Source organism: Corvus kubaryi, unplaced genomic scaffold (genome assembly GCF_017639235.1).
Source record: "Corvus kubaryi isolate FWS band 111438036 unplaced genomic scaffold, C.kubaryi_AGA036_p1.0 138, whole genome shotgun sequence".
In the NCBI taxonomy this organism is placed as follows: domain Eukaryota; kingdom Metazoa; phylum Chordata; class Aves; order Passeriformes; family Corvidae; genus Corvus; species Corvus kubaryi.
In genome coordinates, this window is record NW_024580672.1 from 5729258 (window position 1) to 5756908 (window position 27651).

The 27651-nt window shown below is 41.6% G+C and overlaps 2 protein-coding genes and 1 long non-coding RNA gene across 3 annotated transcripts; all 3 read left to right on the forward strand.

The window, feature by feature from the left end:
* The first annotated feature begins 401 nt into the window (after positions 1 to 401).
* On the forward strand, positions 402 to 11943 carry LOC121659989 (beta-microseminoprotein-like). Its single transcript, XM_042018821.1, has 5 exons — positions 402 to 493; positions 885 to 987; positions 9330 to 9438; positions 10651 to 10756; positions 11465 to 11943. Exons 2-5 carry the CDS (start codon positions 949 to 951, stop codon positions 11592 to 11594), a joined length of 384 nt encoding a protein of 127 aa, XP_041874755.1. The 5' UTR covers positions 402 to 493; positions 885 to 948; the 3' UTR covers positions 11595 to 11943.
* On the forward strand, positions 1281 to 2839 carry LOC121659990. The gene is made up of 2 exons (XR_006014521.1): positions 1281 to 2082; positions 2622 to 2839. It is a non-coding gene; the product is annotated as an uncharacterized LOC121659990 (long non-coding RNA).
* Positions 11944 to 18233: 6290 nt separating the features above from the next.
* On the forward strand, positions 18234 to 23835 carry LOC121659885 (beta-microseminoprotein-like). Its single transcript, XM_042018500.1, has 4 exons — positions 18234 to 18278; positions 21510 to 21600; positions 22295 to 22397; positions 23510 to 23835. Exons 1-4 carry the CDS (start codon positions 18234 to 18236, stop codon positions 23637 to 23639), a joined length of 369 nt encoding a protein of 122 aa, XP_041874434.1. The 3' UTR covers positions 23640 to 23835.
* Positions 23836 to 27651: the final 3816 nt, after the last annotated feature.

Consider the following 27651-nt stretch of genomic DNA (forward strand, 5'->3'; position numbering starts at 1 on the left):
TTAGGACCATGCTTTTAAAGCTTATAAATATGAAATACAGTTTAAAATATGTCATTTTACAATGACAGTAAGTGTATACCTTGTCTGTGTATTTTTTTCTGCTCTTCACTTTTGATCCCTCAAATGGTGCCCTGTTCCAGCTCTCCAAGCCTCTAAAGGTGTTTGCAGAATCTGAATCAAGAGTTGGGCAATGATTAATAGACCAACAAAGTCCTATGGCCTAGTTTTCCTGTAATTTGTGCTCACATAATCCCAAAGGTACAGACATCAAGTACTACCTTTGATGAGCATCGTAGGAATGGCCTGGGCTCTACAGAGAGGGCAGTAGTTTCTATAATATATGTTGATTCATAAACAGGGGAGAAATTACCATCTGCTTCTTTCTCTCTACAGAAGAGCTTTCTGGCTTTCCTTGTCACAATGAGCATCATAGTGACCCTGGGTGATGCTTACTGCATTAATTTTCTTCAAATTCCAGGGAGGCCATACAGAGGTAAGAACAAGGAAGGTCCTGTCACCTGATTGCTCTGCGGTAGCTTGGCTCTGCATGGAGCTGCCAGGAAGGGCTCAAAATACAAGGGAGGGGGAAGACATTGGAAAGACACAAATAGGAGTTTCCAGCAGCAAGTTGCCGAAAGTAGGGGAAAAACAAATAACTGAGTATGGTTGCAGCAATATTATTGCTGTTGGTGGTAGGTTGCTATTGCTATGTGCTATTCCAGCACATAGAGCTCATTCAGGAGCTGACAGAGTAAAACCCCAATCCTTGTACTTTACTATTGCCTGGGAGAACATTTTCAGGAAAGCTGAAATAATTCTTAAACTCTTCAGCTTTTAGCTGAAGGCTTAAAGGACATGTTCTGTTTTGCTGCTGTCTTATGCAGGCTGTATTATGAATGGAAAACTGTATCCCTTGGGACACATTGAGAGGACAGAAGATTGCTACAGATGCAGCTGCAGTCGAACTGTAATGGAATGCTGTTCCCTGTAAGTTTGAACTTCTTGGTACCATCACTGCCTGTAGGATGACCACAGCTTTCCATTGCTGAGGATAAGTGAGTTTGTAAGGGCATGAGTGAGCCTCTTCTCACCCATGTCACAGAGCTACTGAAAGCCCTTAAGCTAACATTTGCTTTCTCTTTGCCACTGACAGCTTTTTTACTCCTGTTTCTTATGACAAAGAGAAATGTGTAATAATTATCAACAGAAAGCTCTGTGACTATGATGTGGTGCAGAAGGACGACCCCTCAAAGGAGTGTTTTGTCTATTCTCGTGTGGGCTAACACCTGCTCCAAACCTCTCTGCACTGTGGAATTCCTCTTCTTCCAACAGATGCTTTGCCATCACAGAGAAGCATGGTGACATTGGAAAATCTCATAAAAGAGAAGACTTCAGTAGCTCACTTCTAATCTCCTAATTGTTCTAATTCAGCTTACAAAATGCATAATCAGATAAATTTTCTCATTTCTATCAAAAGGTCATATTCATGTTCTTAATATTAGTTGTTAAGCCTTTGTGTTTTAAGTGATTTACAGTTGCTAAGTTAACTTTTAAATCAAGTAGGATTTCATTCTACTAGTTTCCTTTTTTGGACCTGTATTTATTTATTTTTAAATTAGAGCCTTATTACCTGTAAAGTTCCAAGAGTTTTTGTAGAATCTGGGTGCCAGTTTTCTTACAGATGAAGACGACTTTCTTAGTGCAAGAAGATTTCTGATTTGCTGAGAGCACCAGTAAAAGTGTGAATGACCAAAAAAAGAAATCTAGCACAGGCTTTGAATCTCATGAGAATATATTTTTTAAGGTTATGGGACTGGGAAGAACCAGCATATTTGATGGTTGTGATTAGCACATCCTTCCAAAAGTTATCTGTGGGTGGGGAAGCCCATCTTCCACTGCAAGGGCACCTCCTCCACCACTTGTACTTGAAGCAGAATCTGAACAGCTCAACACAAACAAGAGCTGACACTGGAGAAGAAAGAAAATTAATTCTGATGGGTTTACCAGGACAAGGAACATAGAGCCTTGGCCCAGAGGCTCCAGAGAACAGACTGTGTGAATTTACTGAGACCCAGAAATTCGGTATGTATAGATCCATATTATTATATATAGACTATTGCATATAGTCTATAAAAATAGACTTTTTAGTGTCAATGTGCAATTGTATTGGTTTTCCTATTACCAGAGTACCTGGCAATACCAAAACTGCCTTTCCTCCCCTCAGCCCCCCCTTCCCCCAATAAAACGAATTTAGCAATTATCTCCCTTGCTCTGAGTGGAGAAATGCTCAACAACACTGCCACAGGTAATTTTTACTGGTTTGGGATTTTTTATTCATGAGATTATCCATCTGCAGGAAAGCAGGCTAGCACATCTCTCATCCTCTGTTTTGAGCTCTTTTCATTATTTATGTACCACTAAAAATTAATGAAATGTGTAGGGTAGGAACAGGGGGGTACCAGTTCTGTTTTCCATCCTTCACAGCAATGAGACTAAAGAAAAACTTGTTGAATTTTGGTAACTTCCTCAGAAACCCCAACAGAACTTCCTCTCCAAATGAGAAATATTTTTGTGTTGGTAAGACACTGGAGAATAAGTTTTTGGCATTTTTATATCCACAGGTTATACCATACAAAATCCCCTTAGAAGCAACCCATTATTGTCAGAGTAAGTCCAAATTTCAGATTCTTAAGATTTTATAGCACTCAAATTCAATCTGTTGACATGTATATGATCAGAGAAACATGGCAATACCACAAATGTATTTAATCTGAAGCATATTTCACATTTTAAGGATTTCAAAAATAAAATGCTAGCTGTCATTTTGTGAAAAAAATTACATGAAATTTGTTGCATTTTCTACACCCTTTCAGGCGACCATTCCTTTTTGCTTTCTCAAAGAGGGGGAGAGCAATTCTCCTGGCTCAAGTTTGCTGTCAGAAAGCGATAAATTACTTTCAAGAAGTATTCCAAGACATTGTGGGGGTTTTACTGCAGGATTTCCTGGGCTTACTTCTTCACACCACTGCGTAGTGCATACTGTTATTACAACCTAAACAGCTCAAGTGTAATTGTTGTCTTTGCCGGACAGCAGGGCAGCTTCAGCTGAATCTTGGCCGCACTGGAGGGGGGAGCCGGGCCGCGCTGTCTGCACGCAGCAGGACTGGGGGGTGGGGGCTGCGGGTGGAACAGGGCCCATCGGCTCCAGGATGGCCGTGTCCTGGCCCGGGCCCGGCCCAAGAAGGTCCTGGCAGGGCTGCTGGGCCCCACATGGTCCCAGCCCAGTTACCCGTCCTCTGGCTGGAAGCAAGAGTGAGAGCTTCCTGGGGTTTGTCCATTCTTAAATGTGGATCACAGAGGCGGTCAAAATTCTAAGTGGCTTAAAAAATTGTCAATATTCAAACTAGCCAGTTGATAGGTTCTGTCAGGTCAAGAGGAAGCTGTAAGCACCTCTTTGCAGGAAAATCGAGAGCTATGTTTGCTAACCCATGACAGTAATTCTGGTGAAACCAGTCAGAGATGCAAGTCACAAAATCTCTCTTGGTGTTCTGTTCTAGTTGCTGCCCATCTCAGTCAGACAGGAAGGGTGTAGGACAAGAAATGGCAGGAAGCAGGATTTTACACACTACAGCAGAAAACAGCAAAGAAAAAAGAGGAGAGATCCCAAAAGCCAAGATATCCTTTGGATTTGGCTGAAGCATTCTGTGGTTGCCCTCCCCATCCCCATCTGAGTCCTGTAGCAATAACTTCCAACCATGGCTTTTAGTCTTCATGGAATCAGTAACTAACAGGTTTAGAAAATGGAGAAAAGCTCATGCTCTCTAAATAGAGCTGAAGTACATTGTAGGTGGGATATACACAAAATTAACTGAATTTCCCTAGAAATAAGTCCAAAGGATGCTGAACTAAGTAACTGGTGGTATAAAATTGAGGTTAAGCCTCCTTTCATTTTGTGCATGCATGTGCAGTTTGTGTTCAAGATGAAAGACCAGACAAATTTGCTACCACTTGGAGGACCAAAGGCATGCTTCCAGTGCCAGCGTGGCCAGAGCAGGGTCCACTGTTGCACCGTGTAAGTTCCACAAAACCAGAGGCACTAGTGGATGGAACTACGGCAACGCTCCCACCTGCCACCCTTCCTATAGCTGATTCCTTAAGTCACGGCTCCACAAAAAGTCTTTTTCATAGACATATGGTCTTCATTTGCTTAATCAGCTGCAGGATCAAGATAAAAAGCTGTGTTTGGAGTCACTGTGGGTTTTTTAATTTGTGGAATAAACTTTTCTGTCATTTTTCTGGTTCACTGAGGATTTCTAAGATCTTTTTGGTACTACATACGTTGAGATGGAAGTTAGAAGTGCAGGATATTTGGCATTTCCCATAAGCTGGAGATACCTTTTTGGCTGAATCTGCCACTCCTATTCATTTTGATTTACTGCCTCTGGACTTTTATTCTTGCTGGTACAGCATCTGTGGCCACCTCCCTCAGCTCTACCCACACTTCAGAGATGGAGGTCTCCTCATTACAAACATGGCCTGGCATTTGTGGCTGGCTCTTTAGATCTTTTTGTCTGTCTCTGTGTCCCTTTCTTAGCACTGATTCTTCATCCTGGGGTCATGATCAGACAGGATTTTCCAGGCTAGCTGAGAAGTTATCCCATGTTTTAAAAAGGCATTTGCACCAAGATGAAAAATTAAGTGTTTCTCATCCCGCTGAGACTGCATTGAATTAAAATTGAAATTGGACTCATGGATGGGGGCTTGGCTGCATATGGAAGAAGACTGGTGTGTTCAGATGAGAGAAGAAATGATATTATTGTCTCAAGCTTGGGTGTCCCATCTTGAATTGTGATCTCAATTCAAATTTCTTATCTGCCACCTGTTACCTGGGAAAAATCGCTTGCACTGCCTGTATACCTTGCTTATAAAAGTAATACAAATCTTTGATTCTATGCTGGGAAAGATCTGAGAGCAAAGGCTTTGAGGTTTGTGGGTATATAAACCTCAGACTTAAGAAAAGTGTCCCCACCAAGATAAAACTTCCTTCTACCACCTTTACAATATGTTCTTGTGTAAACAGTGCACTGTATATTTCAGTGTTGTTTGCTTATGCCTTTCCTTAACACACTTGTCCTTTCTTACACACAAATGTGACAGACTTTAATAAAGTAAAGCCAAAGTACATTATACATAGCATTGTCAATTTAATGTCAGGAAGAGTTTATTTGTAAAATCATGTTTACTTATGATCTGTGAGCTGATATACCTCATGCTTCCTCTTGTTTTTCCCCTCTCAATAGTGTTAAGAATCAACTTCCATCTCAACTACTGGTTTAAGTGACTGGATACACAAACTGCTGTAATGTGTCCTGCACTTACTCTCCCACACAGAAAGCTGATCCCCTCTCAAGAACGTGAGAGTAGTACTGAAATGGTGGCCTAAGAAACAAGGTTCTTGGACTGCTTTCATTTTAGCGCACCTCTTCTAGCTTTTAGCTGTCCATAGATATTAGCTGATTTATTGGGCTGTTTTAATAACATTACTGCTCTGAAATCATGCTGTATTTCTGTCTGTTGAGTGCCTTGCACTAAAACACACAGAAAAACCCAGGCTGATCGTCTTGTATTACTCTGATTACCTCTGTTGTTGTCAGTGAGATGCAACCAGAAACTCCAGCTGAAGAATGACTAGAGTAAAATAGCAAGCTAAATCTTCAAGAAAGTCTCCAAGACTTCTGCCTGCCTTAGGAAGAAAGAGGATACTCTATCTATCAGCATAAGTGGAAAGGAGGCACAGAAGTGACCAGAGCAATGATATTCTTAGAATGATTTTAGTAAGAAATTAACTGGTTGGGAAGCCAATGTAAGAGTTCAACAGAGCTACACCTGTTAGAGATACCTGTTTCCCACCCAAGCAGGGCACCTATCATCCTATACATGAACAACATGAAGAAATGTAATGTTATGTGGGTCACAAATGACCCCAATAATCAATACATGAATGGACTATCTGCATAGAGTTTGCTGCTGTGAGTGGTTTCAGCACCACAGCATTTTGTTAGGGTTTCTCTGAATTCACAGATCATGCAAAAGGCTTCTTCATTGTCCCTTAACACTGCCCAGGCTTAGGCAGGTCACTGTCTGCTGTGGTCCAAAGAAAACTGCTTGCAAGTTCCCTCCATAGCTTGCATAGCTCTCTGCATAGCTTGCATGTAGAAAACAGGGGGAAGTCGTGCAATGGGAGCAGCTGAGCAGTCTGAAAAGTTGAGAAAGCAAACACACAAGCATGTTGGTTGGATTTTTAGTTTTAGCAGAGTTGAGCAACAAGCGCATCCTCTGTCACTTGACACCAGCCCAGCAAGTTGTCTTTTCTTTCATTTTGGCTGTAACAAATTCCTTAAATTTCACTCCAGTACACCAGCATCACAAATTTCCATGTGGCTGGTAATTTTTATTCACATACAAGAACTGCTGCAGGGTGCCTGACAAGCAAAATATTGCATGCCAAGTACACAACACTCAAGAAGAAAAAGAATTAAATAGCTTAGTAATTTTAACAGAATAAATGCAGTGCAATTTAATGGTCCTTTTATTCCAAAATATCACAGAACATTTGTTCTGGATCACCTTTGAGGACATGGGGAAGCCAATACCTTGAGCAGGGTTCCGTGCTACTTCCCACAGTATCATCAGCTAAGAGCAAACTGTTACTTCTCAGTACCTAAAGGTTATGAAGAGCCAGCATGCAAAGCTAGGGCACATCCTTAGGCATCCCACAGATGTACATCAATTAGGTCAGGCAGCATAGGAGCAGGACATGAGAAAGGAGACTGAACTCTCTCCATCTTCACTGCAACCATCACAAAAGGCAGCTTTGGCCTAGGATCAGAGTGTAATACTTTGCTATCCTATTGTGCCTTTCCCTCCTTTCACTGGAAAATGCACATGGCCTGAACACTGACAGCATCCCAAACCACAATGATGCTGTTCAATTGGCTTCAAAGGGGATATGTGGGCTCTGTTGATTTCAAGAAAGAAATTTCCAGGGCTGACGTGTCCAGGATTAGGAGTCAAGGACATGCTAGTTATCATCCATTTCAGGGCAGGGCATACATCAGCATTGCCAAGTCTAGCTTACAAGTGACAGGCTGACTGTGGCAGCTTTATCAAACCTATGAACAACTGCAAGAACTTCATTTCTTTTCTGTCATCCCGAAGAGTGATGATCTAGTAACTGAAGAAAAACCAATTTATCCAACCTACTGAGCTGAAAGCCAGCTACAATGTCTCTGGGAGTAGTGGTCTCACTGTGACCTGCATTGCACTAATTCTGGCCTTCTCCCATGGGCTTCCTGAGCTAGCTCTCAACTCTGGAGTTTGGGTAGAAGACATGGAGTAGCCAACCTAACTTGGAGTTCAGTCTCTGCTCCTGGAACCACTCAAGAAGTCACCACAATTACACAGTCAGAGTAATTAATTCAGGTATTGCAGCTGTGCAGCTCTGGTAATAAGGGATAGAGATCATCACCAAGAAGGGCCACATAGGTTGAAATACTTGAACCTAGTGGGTGAAAGCTAAGCAAAAGGGGACCATACTGGACCTCTTTGCTATCAAATCACTGTCCTAAGCACTTGGAAAGTGTGTCTGCCCCTGACATATCCAGCCTCTGCAGAAAAGGGACAGTTTCTCACTGGCTATAAGAATTAAGAAATAGAATACAAAATGCCTATTTTTTCATAGAGGATCTGAGCATATGGACCTTCTACATGATGGAAAGCTGAACAAGGAAGAAAATGGTTATCTAGGACCCATTTTTTAAACCCTAGATAGTTCAAACTAAGCATGCAATTTTGTTGTGCATGACAATCATCATGTCTCTAATGGTTTTCTCAGGGCAAGTGAAAAATATTCCTTCTAAGCTTGAAAAGTGCTTCCTGTAACTGTCTCCCAAATCTGGTGTGGCACAAAAGCCACACCTATTTCTCCAGTGTCTGTTAGAACAAACCTTTCTTCCTGTATGTAATTGCCTCATCTTAATAATGTCCACCCCATGAGGTCATTTTGCAGAAACTTCATTGGTGCTAGACATGCATGGTCAGTTTGCTCAAGGGCTGTTATCACAAATTCCCTCTCTATATAAGTTCTCCGAGAAGATGAGCTTTGTACAGGCTGTCTCCTTACTGGAAGTCTCATAATTGTGCAAGCATGGTGAGTCCTTACATCTTTTACTGTAAAAGAACGTGGTATGTTGCTATAGATTTTAAAGGAGTTTCTGTTGAATTTATCTCAGTACTTGGCAATCTAAGCAGCTTGGAGAATGTATGAATTCTGTGTTATGAGAGCAAGAGTCAAAGAGAGGCAAAGGCAGGTAAGAATTTGGGGTGAAAAGTCTGGATAATATCTGAACACTTTGTCGAACTCAGAAAAAAGGTATCTTAAATTTTTACTCCTTTGCCACTCTGTTGCAGTTTTGTGGGTTTTAACCTCTCTTCTTCAAAATAAAATGATAGATTTGCCTCCTCTCATGTCTCAGGGATGACTTCCTTTTATAAGTCACCAGTCCTACTCTGGCCTAAACAACACACTTATGTACAGTATGTGTATGTGATTGTTTATTCCTCATCTACCTTTCTTCTCTTACCAAGATCTTCAGCTAATTCCATCCTAGAATTCTTGCAGTTATTTCCTTCATATCCCCAAAGGAAGCCCTTCAGAGATTTCAAACTAATACTGAAGGATAAGCCACTAGCTGAGAAACTTCAGCTGAACTTACAGAAAAAACCCACTGACAAAAGTCACAGAATATAGAATAATCTAGGTTGTAAGTGACACCTGCAAGTCAGGTACAGGGCCAAGACTTAAGTATTCAGCTTCAGCTAAAGTTATTTCATTTTTTCCTAATCCTTCAATATTAGGCTGAAACATTCTGTAGTTCTTCAGACTGCAGTAAAGAAGTTTTTGCAGCTATAAGTGAAGTTAGTGGAAGAAACAGTTGCTGACCAACCCTATAGAGAAAAAAAGGACAAGAAAAATTAATGGGAAGTAGAAAGGAATAGAACACACATTGTTCACGAACAGTATCTAGGTCTAGCAGTCAATGCTTGATTTTAACAGCTTGGAAAGACAGACATTTTTTCCCCTCCCACATAGTGCTCTGCCTCTGCTTCTTCAAAATGGTTCAGTATACCTGATAAGTATGTTAAAGTGTCTAAGGTGCAAAAGAAAATTGGATTTTGATTTGAAACCACATTGTATTTTCCTGTTATTTATCATCAAGACATCTTAATAGGTACCTAAGGATTGATATGAATGCTGTTTTCTTGTTCAGAGCACCATCTTGGCATGCCTTCTTGCTCTTGCCGTCGTCATGCCACTGTCTGATGCTTCTTGCACCCTTATGCCATTCAAGCCAGGGATGTCTAATGGTGTGGTTGTAGGTAAGACAGACATCATCAGAATCACTGCTTGATTTGTCCATTCTGTGCAATTTGTCACAATTTAGAAATAAGTGGAAACAGTGAAGAGGAATCAGTGGGAAATGGGAAGGAAATGGGGTATGGAGAGAGGGGAAATTGTAATATGTTACAAAAAGAACAGGTTATTTGGGGAGCTTCACACAGACCAAATTAGGAATAATCTTTTTCCAGGGAAGTAGCATAGTTTTGTTTTACCCATCTGCATGAAGTAGTAACTCATACTTTTACAATGGAATCACATCTAGAAATCCAGAGAAGGGAGAAGGACCAGTATCTAAGTGGGTGTAGTCAGTATAAAACAGGAAACAGCTTTACAAGTATTCAGCACCACACCATTTACTCATGTCTTGTTTCTGTATCCAAAAGCAAATTCTTAAGAGCAGAAGGGCTGCATCCCTTGAGTCTGGATCTGCTCTTCCTGAACACAGCTAGTCTGTCAGTCTACAGATGAATAGAGCTACAGGAAAATAAGTTCCCAAAAGAGAAGCATGCTATTTTTTGGACACAACAAGAGTTGATGTGTGCCAATATGCAAAAAAACCTTAAGTGCTCTAAAATACAGCTTTACCTGGGAAAGCCGATGCTACTACTTGAAGAAATGAGTTAACATTGCCAGAGAAACAGAACATTTGTAGGCAAAGACACAACCTAAAACTCCCCCCACTCTCTTTTGTTCTGTTCTCAAAAAATTCCTGCTTTCCAGATCAGTTATTTAGGAGGTCTGTTCTGTGACTGCTGAACAGGAACTTTATATATCCAATATTTTCTTTCTCCCTGCAGCTGAGGGCTGTGAAAAGTTTTCTAGCCATATGTAGTCTTGCTTTAAATGAGGAGTCAACAAAAGATGGTGTTAATAAGCAGGAAAGTTAAAGCCTTTTTTAATCCTGTCCAGGTCTGTGTCTAGTTGTCTTTCTGCTGGGTACTCCAAATTCCATACTTGAAGATGAACAACTCCAGGAAACCTGCTAAGAACTACTGGAGACAGAGGGACACAGGTCACTCTTCTCCATGCATGAGGATAGCACACCCTGCTTTGTTGGGGAACCGGCGTGTTTGGAAGATAGGGATGTTAATACTAAAAGCCAGCAACGATCCCACCCATTTTGTACATGCAACAGTGTTGTTAGTGCAACAGGTCTGACACTGAAATCTGCTCATACACTACATTTTCAGGTTGCCTTGACGAGGAAGGAAAGGTCCATGAATTTCATTCCAGCTGGAGGACTGACGACTGCAATGATTGTTCCTGTTACAGGACTGGAATTAGCTGCTGCACTAGGTGAGTTCAGAGCAGCAGTGGGGGATTTCCTCTGCTGCCATGATACAGCACAAACCACTTCCCTTCAGACAGGAGTTCCCGAGAAATAACCATAACCCTTCTGTCACTCACTTCCTATCACAAAGTTATGCATTAATCCAACACCATCATCACTGAACATGCAAGAAATTCTAGAGGTCGTGTTTAAGAAATAATTCTTGATTTAAAATAAAAGGAGAATTTAATTCTTCTCAGGGCTAAAACATCAGGCAAATTACTGATTCAAGAGAGGACACATAGTTACTTAGGAAATTCTATTGATCCTAGTCCAGATCTTCCCAAAGCCGCACATTGCCCCAATTTCCTCTGAGAAGCAGCTCAAGATACATTTGCCTGTCTGTAATTTTTCCTATAGTGATACCAAACCACTCATGCAATGTTAGTTCCATACCGTGGGTGAAGAGAAAAAGCAATGATATTGGAATAACAAATAAACACAACAAACATCCCTTGGGTGTAAATCAGACCAGAAAAACCACAGCTCTCCCCTCATCCTGCTGAAGCAGCAGGCTAAGTAACATTTGAGCTGGGAGCTCTGTACGAGTTCCCTTTTCTGCTCCCAAAAGTCTCTTCAGTATAGCCTCTTCGTATCAAAGGTGCAGATATCACCTGAAGTGGGAGCTGCTTACTTCTTGGTCTCATCACCTCTTTTTCTTTTCCCAATGACAGCTATATGACGCCAGTCAACTATGACAAAGAGACATGTGAAAGCATTTTCAACAAGGAGACTTGCTCTTATAAAGTAGTGGAGAAAGATGATCACTCAAAAGAATGCCCAGTCCATTCATGGGTGGGGTAAGAGAAGAATGGTGGATTGAGGGGATATTTCCTTTTATTGTTTTAATGGTTCTTTCTCAAAAATTCAGAAACACTTAAAATGCAGCTGTTGAGTGAAATCTACTCATATAATGAAACTGAGTATCTGCTCTCAAAAAACTTCTTTGGTTTCACTGCCTTATGCTTCACCATGAAGAAAGAACTGACCTTTTCCTTCCTTGAGCTCAGACATTAAAGGTGACTTTTTAAAGCATCCTCAGTAGCTGCTAATCTGTATTCTCTGGTCATGTTTCAGTGCCAAGGAGCATATTCTGTAATCTGTGCACAGTTGTATCTTAAAGCTAAAATAAAGTCAAATGAAGCATCAGAAATTCATGTGACTTATTTTCTTCCTCGAGGATGAAAACCAAAACAATTAAAATTCCAAAAGCAATGGGAAAAAAATGAAAAGCTACTTAAAAATCTTTCTGAACACTGTGTTTTCTATGACATTGTCTCACATGATTAACTTTTGTCCACTACGGCTCCCTGGAGACTAACCTATGGACTGCAAGACCTACCAGTTACCCAATGTAAGCCAGTACTGTTCTTCCATTACACTGACAGCATAGCAGATCCAGTCCTCAGCGTGAGCTTTGGGTAAAAGAAAGCATCCTTTATTCAGATTAATTCTTAAGAAATTAAAGGTTTTAAACTAGGCTATGGGCAGCATCGTGGCTGCATGGAGTGACTGATCTGTGCTGGGCTCGGACAGGGAAGCAGCTCAGCAAATCCGCAAACAGTAACTGAGAGAGGTACACTTACCAGAATGAGCTCTCCTTTGGGGCACTGCTTCATAATCTTTATAGCACATTTGTTCAATTGCCTCTTTCCATAAGTGACTATGAGCATCCTATATCTCCGTGTTCTGTTCCTCCACAACAGAAAGTGTGTCAATGCTTCCATAGCTCCTCATTTCAAATTATGGAATGAGCATATACCTCGTGAGCAGTACCCAATCCTGCTGTGTGCAGGGGAAAGGCAAACTTCAGCTTGCATCAGCTTTAACTTTGTGATTTGCTAGATGATCTCCAGAGGTCCTTTGAATCCTAACAGTTCTGTTATTCTATCCACATTCAGTGACACTACTGAGAGACACTGTCCCCACTGCAGCTGGGCAGTGAGCCTGATTACTGCCCTTTGCAGGCCTTTGCTAACAGAAAGTATAATTGGAGGCATCTTCTAATGACACCATGCCTAGCACAGACTCCAACACTTCAGGGTTGAGGCTAGAGGACTTGAAAATAATTTCTGAGAAACTACTACACCCTGGTGCATTGAAACTGTAGGGCTGCTATTTCTAGTTTTCACCAAAGGAGGTGACACAGAAAGGGGAGCAGTGTGGATAGAGAGAGATGTTTTACTAGGGAAGGCTGTGATAAGACAAGGGGTAAAGGTTTTAAAACAAAAGAGGCTACATTTAGATTAGAGACAAGGGAGAAATTTTTTAATATGAGGATAGTGAGACACTAGAACGTGTTGCTCAGAGAATTTGTGGATGCACCATCCTTGGAAGTGTTTATGGCCAGGCTGGACGAGGCTTTGAGCAACCTGGTTTAGTGGAAGGTGTCCCTGCTCACAGCAGGAGGGCTGGACTAAGTGACCTCTGATGGTCCCCTCCAACCCTAGCCATTCTATCGATGTCTTTCTGTCTGCAACAGACTTCCAAGTGCATTGTTGTAGAGGAATTCCTTGTGGAGCGGGGGCATGAGATACCCCAGGAGAGCTTGGGCATCCCAGGGCTGTTGCAGAAGTACCCCTGACGGGGCCTCAGGCTGAAGATAGGCTTGCAAGGCACCTGCTAGCCGGCAGCCTTGAACAGCCTTGGGAAAAGGTATACACTGGTCAGCTCCCCCGCTGCTTAGAGGCTTTCTCATGGGAAAGGGATATGAACTTTGCAAAGTATAACTTGGTGTAAGTGAACAATAAAACAGAAGCACGATGCTGTATTGGTGTCCGTATCGTGACTCCAGCTGGTTCTCCTGCACCCGGGACCCACCCCCCCTGTAAACATTGTAAGGCCAATCCACAGAGAACACTGGGACATAAGTAAGTTGTGACCAAATATTTACTTTCCTTTTTAAGTCTGACTAGACATATGCACCCAAATTCCAGAAAAACCAGCCTGAAGCAGCACTCCTACGTGATCCAGAGCTATTTAATCACATTTTAAATCCACCCAAGCACCTTTCTCCACCATCTGCCAAGTTCTCTTATATGTGGATCTACCCTATTTGCTATGATGAAGTAGGAATTGTTCGTTTCTTGCCTAATTCAAAACACCTCCTTAAGCACTCTGTCTCCTCTTGTCTGCTCCAAGTTTCAGGATGGAAACAGATTATTTTACCTATTGCATCTAGTTTTGGAACAGCAGAAGTACAGCAGGGACCTGGCTCCCTTCTGTAGCAAGGAGTCAAGCTGTGGGAAGATGACAAAACCCACAAAACTGGAAAAACAGAGACAGAGCATACAAAACTCTGCTTTGATCTTCCCACTTTTGCTGCGTTATGTTTTGCCTTGGTATTTCTCTACTTCAGCATTCATAGCTACAGTCCTATGCAAAGAATACATGCCCCACCCTCAAAACATTTAGCTCGTAACACCACTAGCTCCACACAGTGGAAAGAAAACATTCATGGCAAAGTTTTCTCCACTACCCTGTCAGATTAAAGGTTTAGGAGGCTCTGCAGAACCTTGCAGGGAAAATCATCCCAGTCAGAGGAGAACAAGCTGTGTGCTCTCTTACCCTGAATTTCCCTTTCATCTCCTGAAAGCGCACAGCTTTCCTGTTAGAAAGAGAGGCAGTTTTGGATAGCTGGCCCTCCTCTACCAATAAGTCTTTTTAAGGCAAGTCCTTTGAGTACTGGAAAGGTGTTCTTATCCTAGAAATGAAATCTAGTGCTTAGCCTACCAAAGCTTTTAAATCAAACACCAGAACACACATATAAACCTGAGGCAAATTTTCCTATTAAACAATGTTTACCACCTGAAGCTTAATAGCTTTGTAACCATTCATATTTTGTGGCCAATAAGATTTTTGTCCCAATCTTAAAAAGAAAATCCAAGTTAAACAAGGAAAGTGCATATCTCATTTACATTATGCATACCAAAGAAGCCATAGATTTGAAGTTCACATTCTGCTCAGATAATCAATTTTAAAATCTTAGATAAATTCATTTCATGAGAGTTTCACTTGTTCACTTTGCTCTTAGTTAACTCTTCTGTTGGTATGCAGGAAAGTTTGCATTGGCACCTTTTCAAAGCCTGGAAGTTTCTGTTCGAATCTAATGTTGTGTGCATGTTTCATTGGGTCAAGCTGTGGTTCATTTAAGGGTGAAACTGATCAGAATTGATTTGCTTTATGAGAGGTATTTACATGAAACTGCGGAACACACAAGTCTTATGACCAATCTAAAACACTCAGCAAGATTGGGTTACTTTAACCTTCTTCCCCACGCTCAAAATTCTGTTTTCACATTTCATTTATTTCAGGAGCTGTCAAGCACTAACCCATTCTCTTTACATTTCTCCAGGGCTGCAGTGCTTTTGCACAGCCAACGCTTCCAGTAGATCTCCGTTAAGGACTGATGATAAACTGCAGTCCTTTGCCATCAAGAGATGAAAACCTCCTTCAAAATATCCCAGTATTTTTTCCACTCTAATTCCAGAGGCTTCTCCCATGGCTGCCCTGATCTGCTACAGATGGGATGAATCTACAGGGACAGGAACATGTAGTTTTGTTTAGGAGCTAATTATACTGGCACAGACACTGAAAGTGTTCATTCCCTAAGTTGTAAAATGCAAAAGTCACTCCAGTTTGCTGTATGAAAGACAGGGGAGCTGGACTGGTCTGAAAACCAACTTGGGACTGTAGCAAGAGTGCTGCCCTGAGCCAAGTTGCAGTCTCATTAGAGTACATCTCTAATGATTATGTACATTAGTGTCTCCCTGAAGTACTTTGCCTCTCCTTTTCAGTTCCTAGCTTGGGACTTGCTTGTTCTCTCCTAACAGCATTACCCCTTAGTCTCTCCATGTTCTACATATAGAGGAAGCTTTCTGGGGCTGCAAGAGCTTACTTTTTTAGGGTGCTCTCCTGCTCCTGCCCTGCTCCTGAACAAAGGGATGCAGCTCTGCGCACCAAAGTTGGTGGTCAAGGAGACGTGAGCAAGGATCTGACTTGCTGCAGTATTCATTCAAAATTCTTTAGACTCTTGAAGTAATAAACTAGATTACGTAACACAAGACTTTTTTTTTTTCCAGCTCAGTTTGTTCCTGTCTGTATTTGGCTGTGCAAAGGAGGCTATTGAACAATTTAATTCAAAGCACAGAGAGTATTGTCCTCTAATGTTAACAGGAAATTAACAGGGTTAGATAAGAGATGAACTCTGTAATATTATGAGAAATCCTGGCAGGCATCTGTGCACATAACACCCAGAAGTTCAGTGTCTGATCTGGCTACAGGACTGGCCTCAGGCCTATGTTTTTAAGACAGAATTACTGCTGAGCAGCCAATATCTGTCATTAACATGTCCTTTCAATTTCTTCTATCACTTTAAAGTTGGGAACTCTTCAATCTCTCTACAGTAAGAAAGGGTTCAAAAGTTAGAACAACCAAAATTGTATCAGGGATGGAAACTGGCATGCCAGCCAAGAATTTCAGAGAGGACCTCAGTTTTTCAATTCAAGCCTAGTGAAAGGTATTAGGAGCTCGATTGAACAGACAGTTGAACCTATGGCCCAGCTACATTAGTACAGCTTATTTATGTACAGATATGACAGCTCTGGAACTTCATTTTTCTGTTGTTGCCAATGTTTTAGATTTGTTTGTTCTTTTTTCTCTACTATAAATTCACTAGTCACTGCATTACAGCATAGCACAGTGCTCCTGTGCTGGAAGGAGTGGACAGAAAAGTTGGAGCTACAGAGAACACAAAAACCTAGATCCTGATCCAGCTGGCAGACTCGACCTCATTTTGATTTTGGTCCACTGAGGTTTAGAATGTAGGCGGCATTTTAGACCTGTCTTTAGTCTATAGCCAAGGAGACATCATGAATGGGACGGAGTAGTTTTAAGAATGCTTTTTGAACCTGAAATAAGACTGGCTTTCCTGAATTATCCTTACTACAGGAGAAGAAAAGCTTAGCAACAGCACTACTTCAGAATGTCGTTCAGGGAACAGATGCACCAGCATGTCTGACTGTTAACAGAGCAAAACCAGGAGCTTCCCCTTGAGCACAGCAGCGTGAGTTGAGTGAGATATGAAGGATTATGAAAACATCACTGGGAGTAAAAGGGAAAGCTTAATATGCATTATTAAATAGGCGTTTCTGTTTCACAGAAAAAAATAACAAGGGGATTAATTTGGTTTAGGAAGAAAAGTGACTTCATAAGTTTTCTTAACTGTAGAAGCATTGATAGGACCAACCTTATGCTTCAAAGCTTCTGTCAACAAACTTTTTTCTTACAGAACTTCAAACTGCATTTTTCTTATTTCAGTTTCTGTCTATACTGCCCCTTTTCCACTGTGTTTTTCTTGTCTCTCAAGAATGGAGAAGGCAGGTACCAGAAAGGAAACTCCTAATACTTTGAAGAAAAATGTCTGCCCAGCTGATAGAGGCTTTCAAGAATCCATGCCAGTAACCATACTTAATATCAGCTTTAAAAATTCACTGATGTGCATTGCATTAGTGTAGCATCCTTTAACTTTGAAGGTAATAAGCTTCATTTGCTAACCTTACCCCTTCTCCATTGACTATCTCTTAATGTCATGCCAGCTCTGACACACATGTGCCTGTTCCCTGTGCATTGCAGTGTGTTCTCCATGACAGGATGAGAAAGGAGCAGAGAGATTTCATTAGTGCAGCAAGGCCAGCAAAACAAGAGGGAGCTGCTCTGGACTCAAACTAATTAGCAAGGGCTAATTCCTGCTGAAGGCAAGTGGTAATCTGTGGTCTAAATAAGTTTGTGGATTGAGACCAAAACTACTCCCTCTGTAGTACTAGTACAGAAGGAAGGAAAAAGCAATGTTTACCTCTTTTTAAGGTAATGTAGGTGTTGCACTACATTTGTGTTATGCTATTTTGCTGGGCAGCTTAAAGAAAAAAATCAGGCATTTTGCATGAGGAGCAGTTAGAGGACTCAATTTTTGCTTCAAAGGGAGGGTGTTCAGAGACACTGCCAAGCAGGACAAAGGGGAACATGCACAGAGGCTAAACAACTTGAAATACTTCAAACTTAAAATAAAGTAACTCCTGCCCACATACACAAAAGGCTCATCTGCCCCAGACCAGTAAAGGTATGAACTGATGGGGAAAGAATGTGCGAGTTAATAGAGAAATGTCTTTTAAAAAATGCCATTTGGGAGAGGACTTGGCCATGTGCTTTTGCATAACCTAAAAGCATCAGGAAGTCAATCCTGAATCCTTTGTACAGAGGGAAGACAGTATCACCCACCACAAGGCCAGACCAGTGCTGCAGCACCCCTAATAAGTAGCAAACTGTATTCTCACTGAAAAGGGCCAGGTCACACAAGTAGTAGTCTTGGGGAAAATAATAAATATCATTTGATTTCCCGAGAGCTGCATAAGCATTAGGTAGGGTCCTACCTAATGACTCACTCCCATGGGTTCAGCTAAAAATGGAGTCAGCCAGTTGTCAGAGCCAGTGGTAACATCAGTTTCCCTTATTAACGTCTGTAAAACGGATTGACATGAACCACTTTGAAGTAAGGTCAGATTTATTTTTGTGCTTTAACCCAATTTTGAGGCCCACCATACTGTTTAGTAATTAAGATGCGGTTTTGAAACACAGGGTAAAGCAATAGACAGCCAGCAGATCAAGCCTAAAGCCACTAAAGTCTTCTGAAGAAATGTTTTCAATGTGGGCAACTTGTAATAAAATGATAGAGTTGATACTCTAGTCAGAGCCTTGGTGATATAGAGCCACCATCCCATCACCCCTGTCATTCAAGGGGGAATCGCAGCCCAGTCCCTCCAACTCCAGGCCTCTCCTCAGAAAACTCAGGATCCTTCCAATTGTCAAAATCTTCCCAGGGCAGAATTGCCTCCTTGGCTTGGCTCTGAGTCCCTGTTTTAGCCAAACCACTACATGATTTGACCAGTTTACTTTGGCAGCTTCCCTGACAGATGCAGGAGCAAGACAAACAGGGAAAGGAGGTGCTGGATGTTCCTCTCATTGCTTCACAGAACTCAGGCTGGGGACACACATTAACTGCTGCTGTTCCCCCAGTGAAGGAAGTTGCTTGACCTAAGTCAGTGTGTCTAGAACTGGGCTTTGAGCACTTCCAACTCAACAGAGCCGAAGGGAGAAGGTACAAAGGGAAAGCAGCAAACTGATATAGTCACCATGTCTCAGAGGTACTCTGCCTTCTCAGCCATCACCTAGGCTGAGAATTTATCCTTCCTTTAAAAGAGGACACGTGCTTAACACTGCAGCACCAGAAGACTTTATTTACATCTGCACAAAAGAGAATCCTTTCTCCTCTTTTTTTTAATAATTTGTCATGGAAAACCTTGTTTGTCTCAAGAGGAAAGGTCCAAGCTGATCAGCAAGAAGATGAACAGAGACAGGTTCAAGCCTCTTCTCTGCTCCAGATCCCACAGACAAGTCACTCAAGGTTTCAGGCTTTCATAAGCATTTGGGTTTTTTATTCTCAATTCTGCAATCCAAGATGCTTTAAGCTGCTTTTTAAATTTTTTTAGGAAACAGTGCACACAGAATACTTTAATATACAGTTTTGTTTCAGGTGGTAGAGCTGACAGGCACCTCTGGAAGCAATAGCCTTGATCACACTTCAGTTTCCTATTTTATGTGTATATTTTATATCTATAAATATATCTTCCTACCTGAGAAACAGCAAAAATTATACGGAAATTATAAATATTGTTATTTCTCTCCAAGGAGAAAAAGATAATTAGCTAATTAAAACAATAATTTTAAGTAAGAGAATTATTCAGAATCCACCATGCCCTTCAAGTCAGAATTGCTTATTACATTTCCTTGCAACTATACTGGTGATATTATCCACTGTAGCACTTATTTCTTCTCAAGACACAGCACAAGATTTCTCAAGAATTATAGCAGGACAGAGCAGAAGTGGATCCGGCCTCTAGCTACGCTAGACCCTAATCAATTGGTTTCAATTAAAATAAAACCAAATTCACAGTGGTATAAGAGCTTTTTTATGTTTTCACCTTGTTGCCTTTGCTAACAAATTATTTTGAGCAAATAATTCCCTTCAAAGAGAAATTCATTTATTTAAAGCCTACCAGAGAAAGAGTATTCCCTCAAAGCACTTCATTAGACACCACAACTGTTTCCTGCAGCAGAACTGCACACACAGAGCATGATCTGCCAAAATCATAAGTTTAACACAAAACTCGACAGCTGTACTGCAAAGCTAAAAGCAAAGTACAACAGAAGCTGTAAAATCTCTTGCTAAGTTTATGCAAACAAATAAAGAAAAGGAACTTACATAATTCAGATCTTCTGTCACAACAAACAGTAGCCACCCCCTCCACAACTATCACTTGACTCCAGATCCCTTAGGAGACCACACTTGTTCTACCATTGCCCCTTTTGTTCCAAAACCACTTCCAGTGCAGCTTTGTTTCCTCTAGCTGTTTGTCAATCAGTGGAAGCTAACAAATTCAGGCATACCAATCAAGGTGCCTAATTAAAGCCAGGTGTGCTAAAAGAGCCAAGCTAATGGAATTAATGGAATTCATTAGGGTGGGAATGCTCTGGTAACTTTTGAAACTTGTTATGCATATGCTCCAATTCAGTACAGCATTGAATCCCTGCAGTCCTAATGTAGCCACAGGGATCTGTGCTAATTTTTCTGGCTGGTTCTGAGAGGCAGCCTCACATACTGCATGTTTTAACAGTCTAATGTCACAAAGACCTGGATACCTATGGTAAGATATGTATTGAAGGAAATGTCCTCATTTTACTGTTGCAGAAACAACACTGCCTTTGGTGTCTGATTCCAGCTGTGTTTGAGGCAGGACATGGATACAGTGAAATAAAACTGGAACTTTTTCTTTCTTTGCCTTCCTCAGTCTTTAGCATTGTTTCTGGACTCAGACAACACACATCTCGTCTCATTTTTGCTGCCAAAAGGGTGCTAGCTGGTCATGCTGACCTGCCTCTAGTCCCTGGGCCTGGCTTTGCTTTGTAACAGCTGAGAGATACAGAACTAGAGCTAGTTTCTGCAGGTTGCTAAATATGGAAGTAATGTGTCTTGTATAAAATAATTGAAAATATAATAAATCAGTCTGAGAACAGTGGACTTTCCACACCACTGCTCTGTATGAATGACCTGTCCTGTACCTCCTCATAGCAGGTCAGTCGAACAATAGTATCCTTTCCCTGCTGGTCCTTGATGGCCTGCCAGTTCTGGAGGCACTGCTTTCAGGTGGTCAGATTTCTCCACTGACACCAGTGCTGATGTGGAGCAACCAGTGTATCTGCTGGAGTTTCTTCAGATTTACACCAGCACAATGAAGTTCAAGATGCCAATGTATTCCAGTGCACGAAATGAGCCTTTGCAAGACTTTCTGAGGTGCCACCTTCTGATCGATGATCAGAACAGGTTAGAGTGTCCACTGGGAACATATTTACATCACCTCCCTTTGCACTGACCATTGTTTCCTCCCTGTATATAAATAGACACTACTCCTCATTATTAAATGTGAGCAGCCCATGCAAGTATGGTAAGTTATCAGCTTTGTGTGTATGTGTATGTAGTATTTTTTACACTGGAAGTATTTTTTAATTTGATCTTATTTGGAATAGTAGGACTCGTTCATAACTCTGTGCCAGACCTTTGGAAAAAAACCACTTAATTCTAAAACAATATTCTTGTTTCCTTTCAAGAAATTCTTGCTGGTTTTTTGCTTGATCCTTCTTTTCTCAAGAGCTCTGTGTGTTCCTGCTCGCTGTTACCTTAGACCAGCCAGAAAATATGGTAAGAATGGCAAATATATTAGACATCCCTGAGACATTAATTTGGAGATTTGAAGGTTTTTGCTTAGAAATGTTGGAATAGCATAACATGCTCTTCGCTGAGGAATGATCCAAACAGCTGCCTACTCAGGAATCAACCCACCCAGAGGCATCTCTGGACTGAGACATTCAATAATTACACTCTGGGCTGATGTATCGCTGAGGTATTTGCCCATGTGGCAAAACCCCATGTACTTTGAAGTGGCATTGATTAATCTGAAGGGGGCACCTGACACCAAAATTGAAGCAAAGACAACACAACTGTTGTTTAAATTCGGTTTAGTAGCACAAGCTGAGGTAAAATAAGAATTGGGGAGGAGGAAGGAGTGAGAAAATAAAGTCTAAACCTGTATGTTGAATATAAGAAAGGGCAGAAAGATCCTCCTATAGCCATAAGCTAAGGTGTTTTTCAGGTTCATTGCAATAGCAGAATAATAGGCATCTGGTGTGTGTTTGCAACATTTTATCATGCCATGTCATACACTCATGCACGCTGCAGGAGCAAAGACAAGGTATCTTTTCTGCAAAGCACGGGGTTAGGCTCTTCCCTGGTGGGACTCTATGGAAATCAGTGCTTTGATTACTGGTCCACAAACTAAGACTGTGGTCTGTGTCTGTTGATTTACTGACCATTATTTTCTGGTGTGTACATGCAGGGTGCCTTTCAGACAGAAACCTCTATGTTTTCGGTGCGGTGTGGAAGAATGAAGATTGTTTCCAGTGCAGGTGCAAGATGGGTGCAATGACTTGCTGCAGCTTGTAAGTTTACCCAAATTATTGTTTGTTTATTCAGAAACTGGTTGAAATATTCACACTAAAATACCTCACTGAAAGCATGCACTGAAATGTCATACTCAGGTGAGCAAAACTCCTTTTCCTGTTTCCCAGTTAGTTCTAATCATGACCAGCAGAATAATCTGTCAATCACACAGACTTTTTTTGGAAGAAACGTGATGAAACACAGGGTGTCTCCAGCACAGTTTTTCCTCATCACCTAGTCCTTCTTTTGATTCAGACACTAACTGGGTGTGTGGTTCCCTTTAGCCTCTGTATTCTTGCTCCTTCTATTCACCAACTTGTCTCCAGATACCCAAGCACCCCACAACGCATGAACCTGTGGGTTTCTGTAGCTCTGCACCAAACCACTGGCCTACCTGCGAGCATCTATTCAGATATTCTAACATCCTTCCCATGCTGCCAAGAGCCCACACTTCCTCCCTATCAAAACAGGACATACATGATGATAATTTGCTTTCTTGTGTGTTTCTGCATCCTGGATGGCAGTGAGTCATCAAGGACAGCTGTGTCTTCCTGAATATAGTGATGTGAACTGATTATCTCCCCAGAAAGCTAGAAAAATCCTTCTTTTAACGGGAGGGAGAAAGAGTCCTGTAAATGATCTGTGAGAAAGGCTACAACCCAAGGAACTTTTGGAGGGATATATACCCAGATTTTCTCAGCCATGAGGGAGGGAGCTGGCCTGTGCTGAGAAGTGACCCAGCTGGGATTCATTCATGCTGAGATGATTCAGCACTCTTTAATTTGTTTGTTGTTATCAAGAAAGTTTTAGTTTGAATGGGGAAGACAGAATTAATCCATATTTTGCCTCTGTGTGGGAATTTATGCTAATCCCTAACAGAATGGCCAGTAAGAGCTGCATTTAAACAACAACAAATGTTGGGAAATCACTTCATCCATTAACAGCCAAAATCAGGACTCTGTATTCCTCCTGTGATAATCCATAGCACTTGTTAGGGATATCCACAAGCCAAGTCAATCCATAGTTGCTCCAGGATGGCTGTAGCTCAGTAAGTATCCTTCTCAGACCATGCCTCAGTTGCTGATTTTCTCTTTGCCTTTCTCAATGACAGGGTTTTAATCCCCAAGAAGTATGATAGGGTGAACTGTGTCGGCCTGTTCCACAAGAAAAGCTGTTCCATCCGAGTGGTGAAGAAGACTAATCCCGATATAAGTTGCAAAGTCTACAATGGAGCTGGATAAGACCACATGATGTATTTCTCCTCTTTCACACCTACCCCAGTAGCTGAATACGCTCCAGATCTCTCCTTTAGAGGAAAGCAGCAAGCAGCATGGCTTCCAGAGAAATGAGTTTGCCTCATGCCTTTCACAGCTCTAATTGTGCCATATCTATCTCATTTCTGACGCTAGGTGGTTTGTCTCACACACATTTGTAAACAAACTTTACCACAGGCTTTTTTCCTGTTGGGATCCAGAGTTAAATAAATTTTCACATACATCACATCACTGTAGTCACTGATTGGTCTCCTTGAAAACAGAAGAATTCATGGTGTCTGTAAGTGTTTGTGAATCTAATTATTGATTTGGAAATCATCTAGCTTTTAAACTAACAGGTATTATATAAATTGTTGCCAGACACAGGGATTCATTATGCTATTACGCTTATTGACATTCCCCCAAGGACATGTGTACTAGAAGAATGGGATGAAACAAACCAGAAAAACAGGCCCTTGAAAGCCTCCCCTCACCCTGGTGCCTTGTGTAGGTCAATCCATTAACGCAGATGCACAAGGGAACATATTCTCCAGGAGATGATGAGTACATTACAAAAAAGGCAATCCCATGCCTGGAAGTCCAACCTACTGCAAAGAAATGCCATATAAATAGCTCTGTAGCCTTCCATGCTGGGGTAGAATTTCCTGCAATAATCTTGTTTGGATCAAAGGCCACTGACAAACAGCCCCATGACAGCTGTTTTTATAGGAAACCTAGACTATAAACCATGTTTAGCCCGTAGACTTCAGGCACTACTTTGTGCCTGGTACAAAGTCCATGAAAGTGGTTAATATGAGAAATATCCTATAAAATCTATTTATACAATATTAAGAGCAATTATAAAAAGAGTGCTGTACAGCTTAAAAGGCCAGATAAATAATTTGAGTGTGTTCAGTTTATTCAACACTGGCATCATAGCTCTTTTCTTCACCTGCCTTTCTTCTACCTTCCTGAAGTGTATTACAATTAAACATTTCATCTGATGGAAACAACTTCTTTCAATATCTGTTGTGGAAAACCACAATCACATGGTCTATTTGCAAGTGTGGTGCTGAGAACATACATACAAGTAGGAAACCTGCACATAATAGGGAAAACATCTTACCAATTATCAGAAAAACCCCCATCTATGGCAGTCAATAAGGTGATTCCAGGAAGCAGGCAAAATGAGAAATATAATTTATCTTCTTAAATTTTTGGGCCTCAGGGTTAGTTAGAACTAGTAACAGCTCTCTTTGATCATTTCTCTCTGTGCCTTCTTGGGGCTAGTGGCATGGACATCACTGCATCTGGCTATGACCCGTCCAGGCTGGGAGGAACAGATGCCAGAGGGGCCCTCACTGTTCTGCTTGTGGAGGGTGGATCAGAGGATTTCATCCAGTTACATATAAATGCATACATATATATTTGTGTGTATATATATCTAAGGAGGTAGATGTAGATACAGATATATACACAAGGGGTAATGCTATCAGCTTCCTAAATGCTGGATTCATTTATAAGGGCCTGTCTAGGGACACCTGAGTAACAGGGCTACTTTTCTGAACGTCATTTAAGCAGTGCAGAAAAATTCCTGTGAAGTTACATCAGTTTCATAGCTCTCCCAATGGAATCAAGGTTATGAACAAATTGAAAATGGTGGATAATGGTTAAAATAGCAATTCTGCTTCAGAAAGAGGTAAAGTTTCAGACAAAATAAAGCCAAATCAAACTTACGTGAAATATCTACAAGGATGCCACGTAGCCCTGATAAACTTAGCATACACATGGACTATGTACTGTTCCATGGTACATTTTCTCCACATGCTTTTGTCATCAAGTACCTAGTACTATTCTTTGTGGATACTGTTTGCTCACTGTTTAGCAGTGCCAGAGAGAGCAGGACTCCAGATGCTGGAACACAATTCGATTTGCTAAATGTACTGTAGCAGAATCGGTCTCTGAAATTTCATGCTCAGAGGAAAGAAGGAGACAGAATATCAGGGCTCCATCAAGGAAGGCTGATGTGGCTGAAGATCCGACACAAGAACACTAGAGGAGACCCTCAAAGCATCCAGAGTCCACCTGTAATCCCAGTGCTGTGACAATCCTGTCACTGCAGGGAAATGCTTAGTTGCACCCAATGAATGTTGGTTGGTAGAGGCTTTGCTGTGACTGTAACCACTTGCAGGAAGGAGTTATTTGGCCAGAGCAGAGATAACTATTTCTTCATGCACCTGTACCCCCTTGAAATGCATTGACTCCATGGAGTCCAACTGTTTTTGTAACCAGCTGCAGAGCAAGCAGGACAGTTTTCCAGTGCCTTCTCATAACAGGAGCACTTGCTGTGGGTGGAGAATGGGAACAAGGCTTCTTATTGCTCTCTGGGAACTGGGACAGCCCCATGCCATGCCAGCTACAGTTTCTTTATCCCATGCCCTAACAACAGCAAACGGGACTGGTCTATTGACAGCACCCGACTAGCAATAGTTGGGACTACAGTGCTTCCACACTGCTTCCCAGTGTGGAATTTCCATTCTTATGCACCCTCATACAAATACTCTTGTGCATTTCTCAAGTCTTAATGGGCTGGGATCCTCACAGAGACTCTCTAGACTCATGTTCTGTAGTCCCCATTGGGAAGTGAACCATGGCCCGATACAAACCAGCTAGCTCAACTACCAGAACCCCTTGTAGCAAGGTGCTGAACCCAGACCCACCTGAGGAAATTTGCATTGGCATCTTTGTCTTGCTGCTGCTGTTCTCACTGCAAGGTAGCTCCAGTATTATCCCCTCTATGCTACAGTCTGGACAGCTGCTGGTTGGCAGCTCCAGCCCCATCACATTTTTTGGCTTACACTCAGTGGCTGCTGATGCATGTAAGTCCCAGCTCCACGAATGTCTGCAGGGTTGGAATGACCCAAGTGCTGCTCCCACATCAGCTTATTAATAGCAAGCGTTTTCACCCTGCAGTTTGGATACAGTGTTGAAAGATCATGTGTGTAACAGGACTCTAATGCAGCCCCATTCACCTCACCAAAAAGGCCAGAACCTTGCTAGAGAAGCTCATCCTAAATATCCATCAAGAAGAAAGTCCCAGATGACATAGCAAGATATTGGTGGTTAAGTAATTTCCTGATTCCTGGGCAGCAGAGCCCTGAGCAGTGTTTCAGGAACAGGGATACAGCTGTTTTCTATTGGCTTTAAGAAGAGAGCAGATGTTTATTTGCTAGTTTGTAAGCTCTGCTCTAATGTCTGAATTGAGAGAATAAAAGTGGCACAATATATCTTTAAATATTTGGAAGGTGTGAAGTCAAGGCTGGCTAAGGAATGCTGCAGCTGAGGGGAACAGAAAAACAGCTTCACAAATCCAAATATCCCTCAGGAAAAGGACTGTCTGTTTCCTAATGGTTTCCCCCCCCTTTCTTTAATGCTTTAAACAGCAGTACAAATAAACATACGATAAATAAATTAAGGAAGAAACAGAAGTGTAAAGGCCAGCCAAATAAATAATTTCAGCTCCTCTGTCTCCAGTAAGATAGGAAGAATCTTCTACTTCCTGCAAAGCTGGCCAGAAGCTCAAGATCTGTGTGGGCTGATGCTTTCTCATCTTGAGCACAGCTTGCATGTCCCTTTCCATAGCCAGATCGAAAAGCTCGTCTCCTTCTGAGGTGCCTGGGTGAAAGGGGAATGTTGGGATATGGGGTGCTGGTTCAAACTAGTTGGTAAATAAAGCCTCTGAAAAGGAGGCTGGAAAAAAACGAGTAACACAAAATAAGAAGCAGGTCAAGCAATCCCTGATTTAAAAATCGTTGACTGTGGGCAAGTGTCCGGCTTACACTGTTCATTATACAGATTCCAGTTCTGTGCTTCTCTGCACCATAAGACATGTGAAATGCCAAAAAACCATATATCCCTACTTCTGCTTTGATTATTTCTCTAATGATGAAAGCTATCTGCTAAGCTCTTGAAGTAGATGATCACATCTGTAATAGCTGTT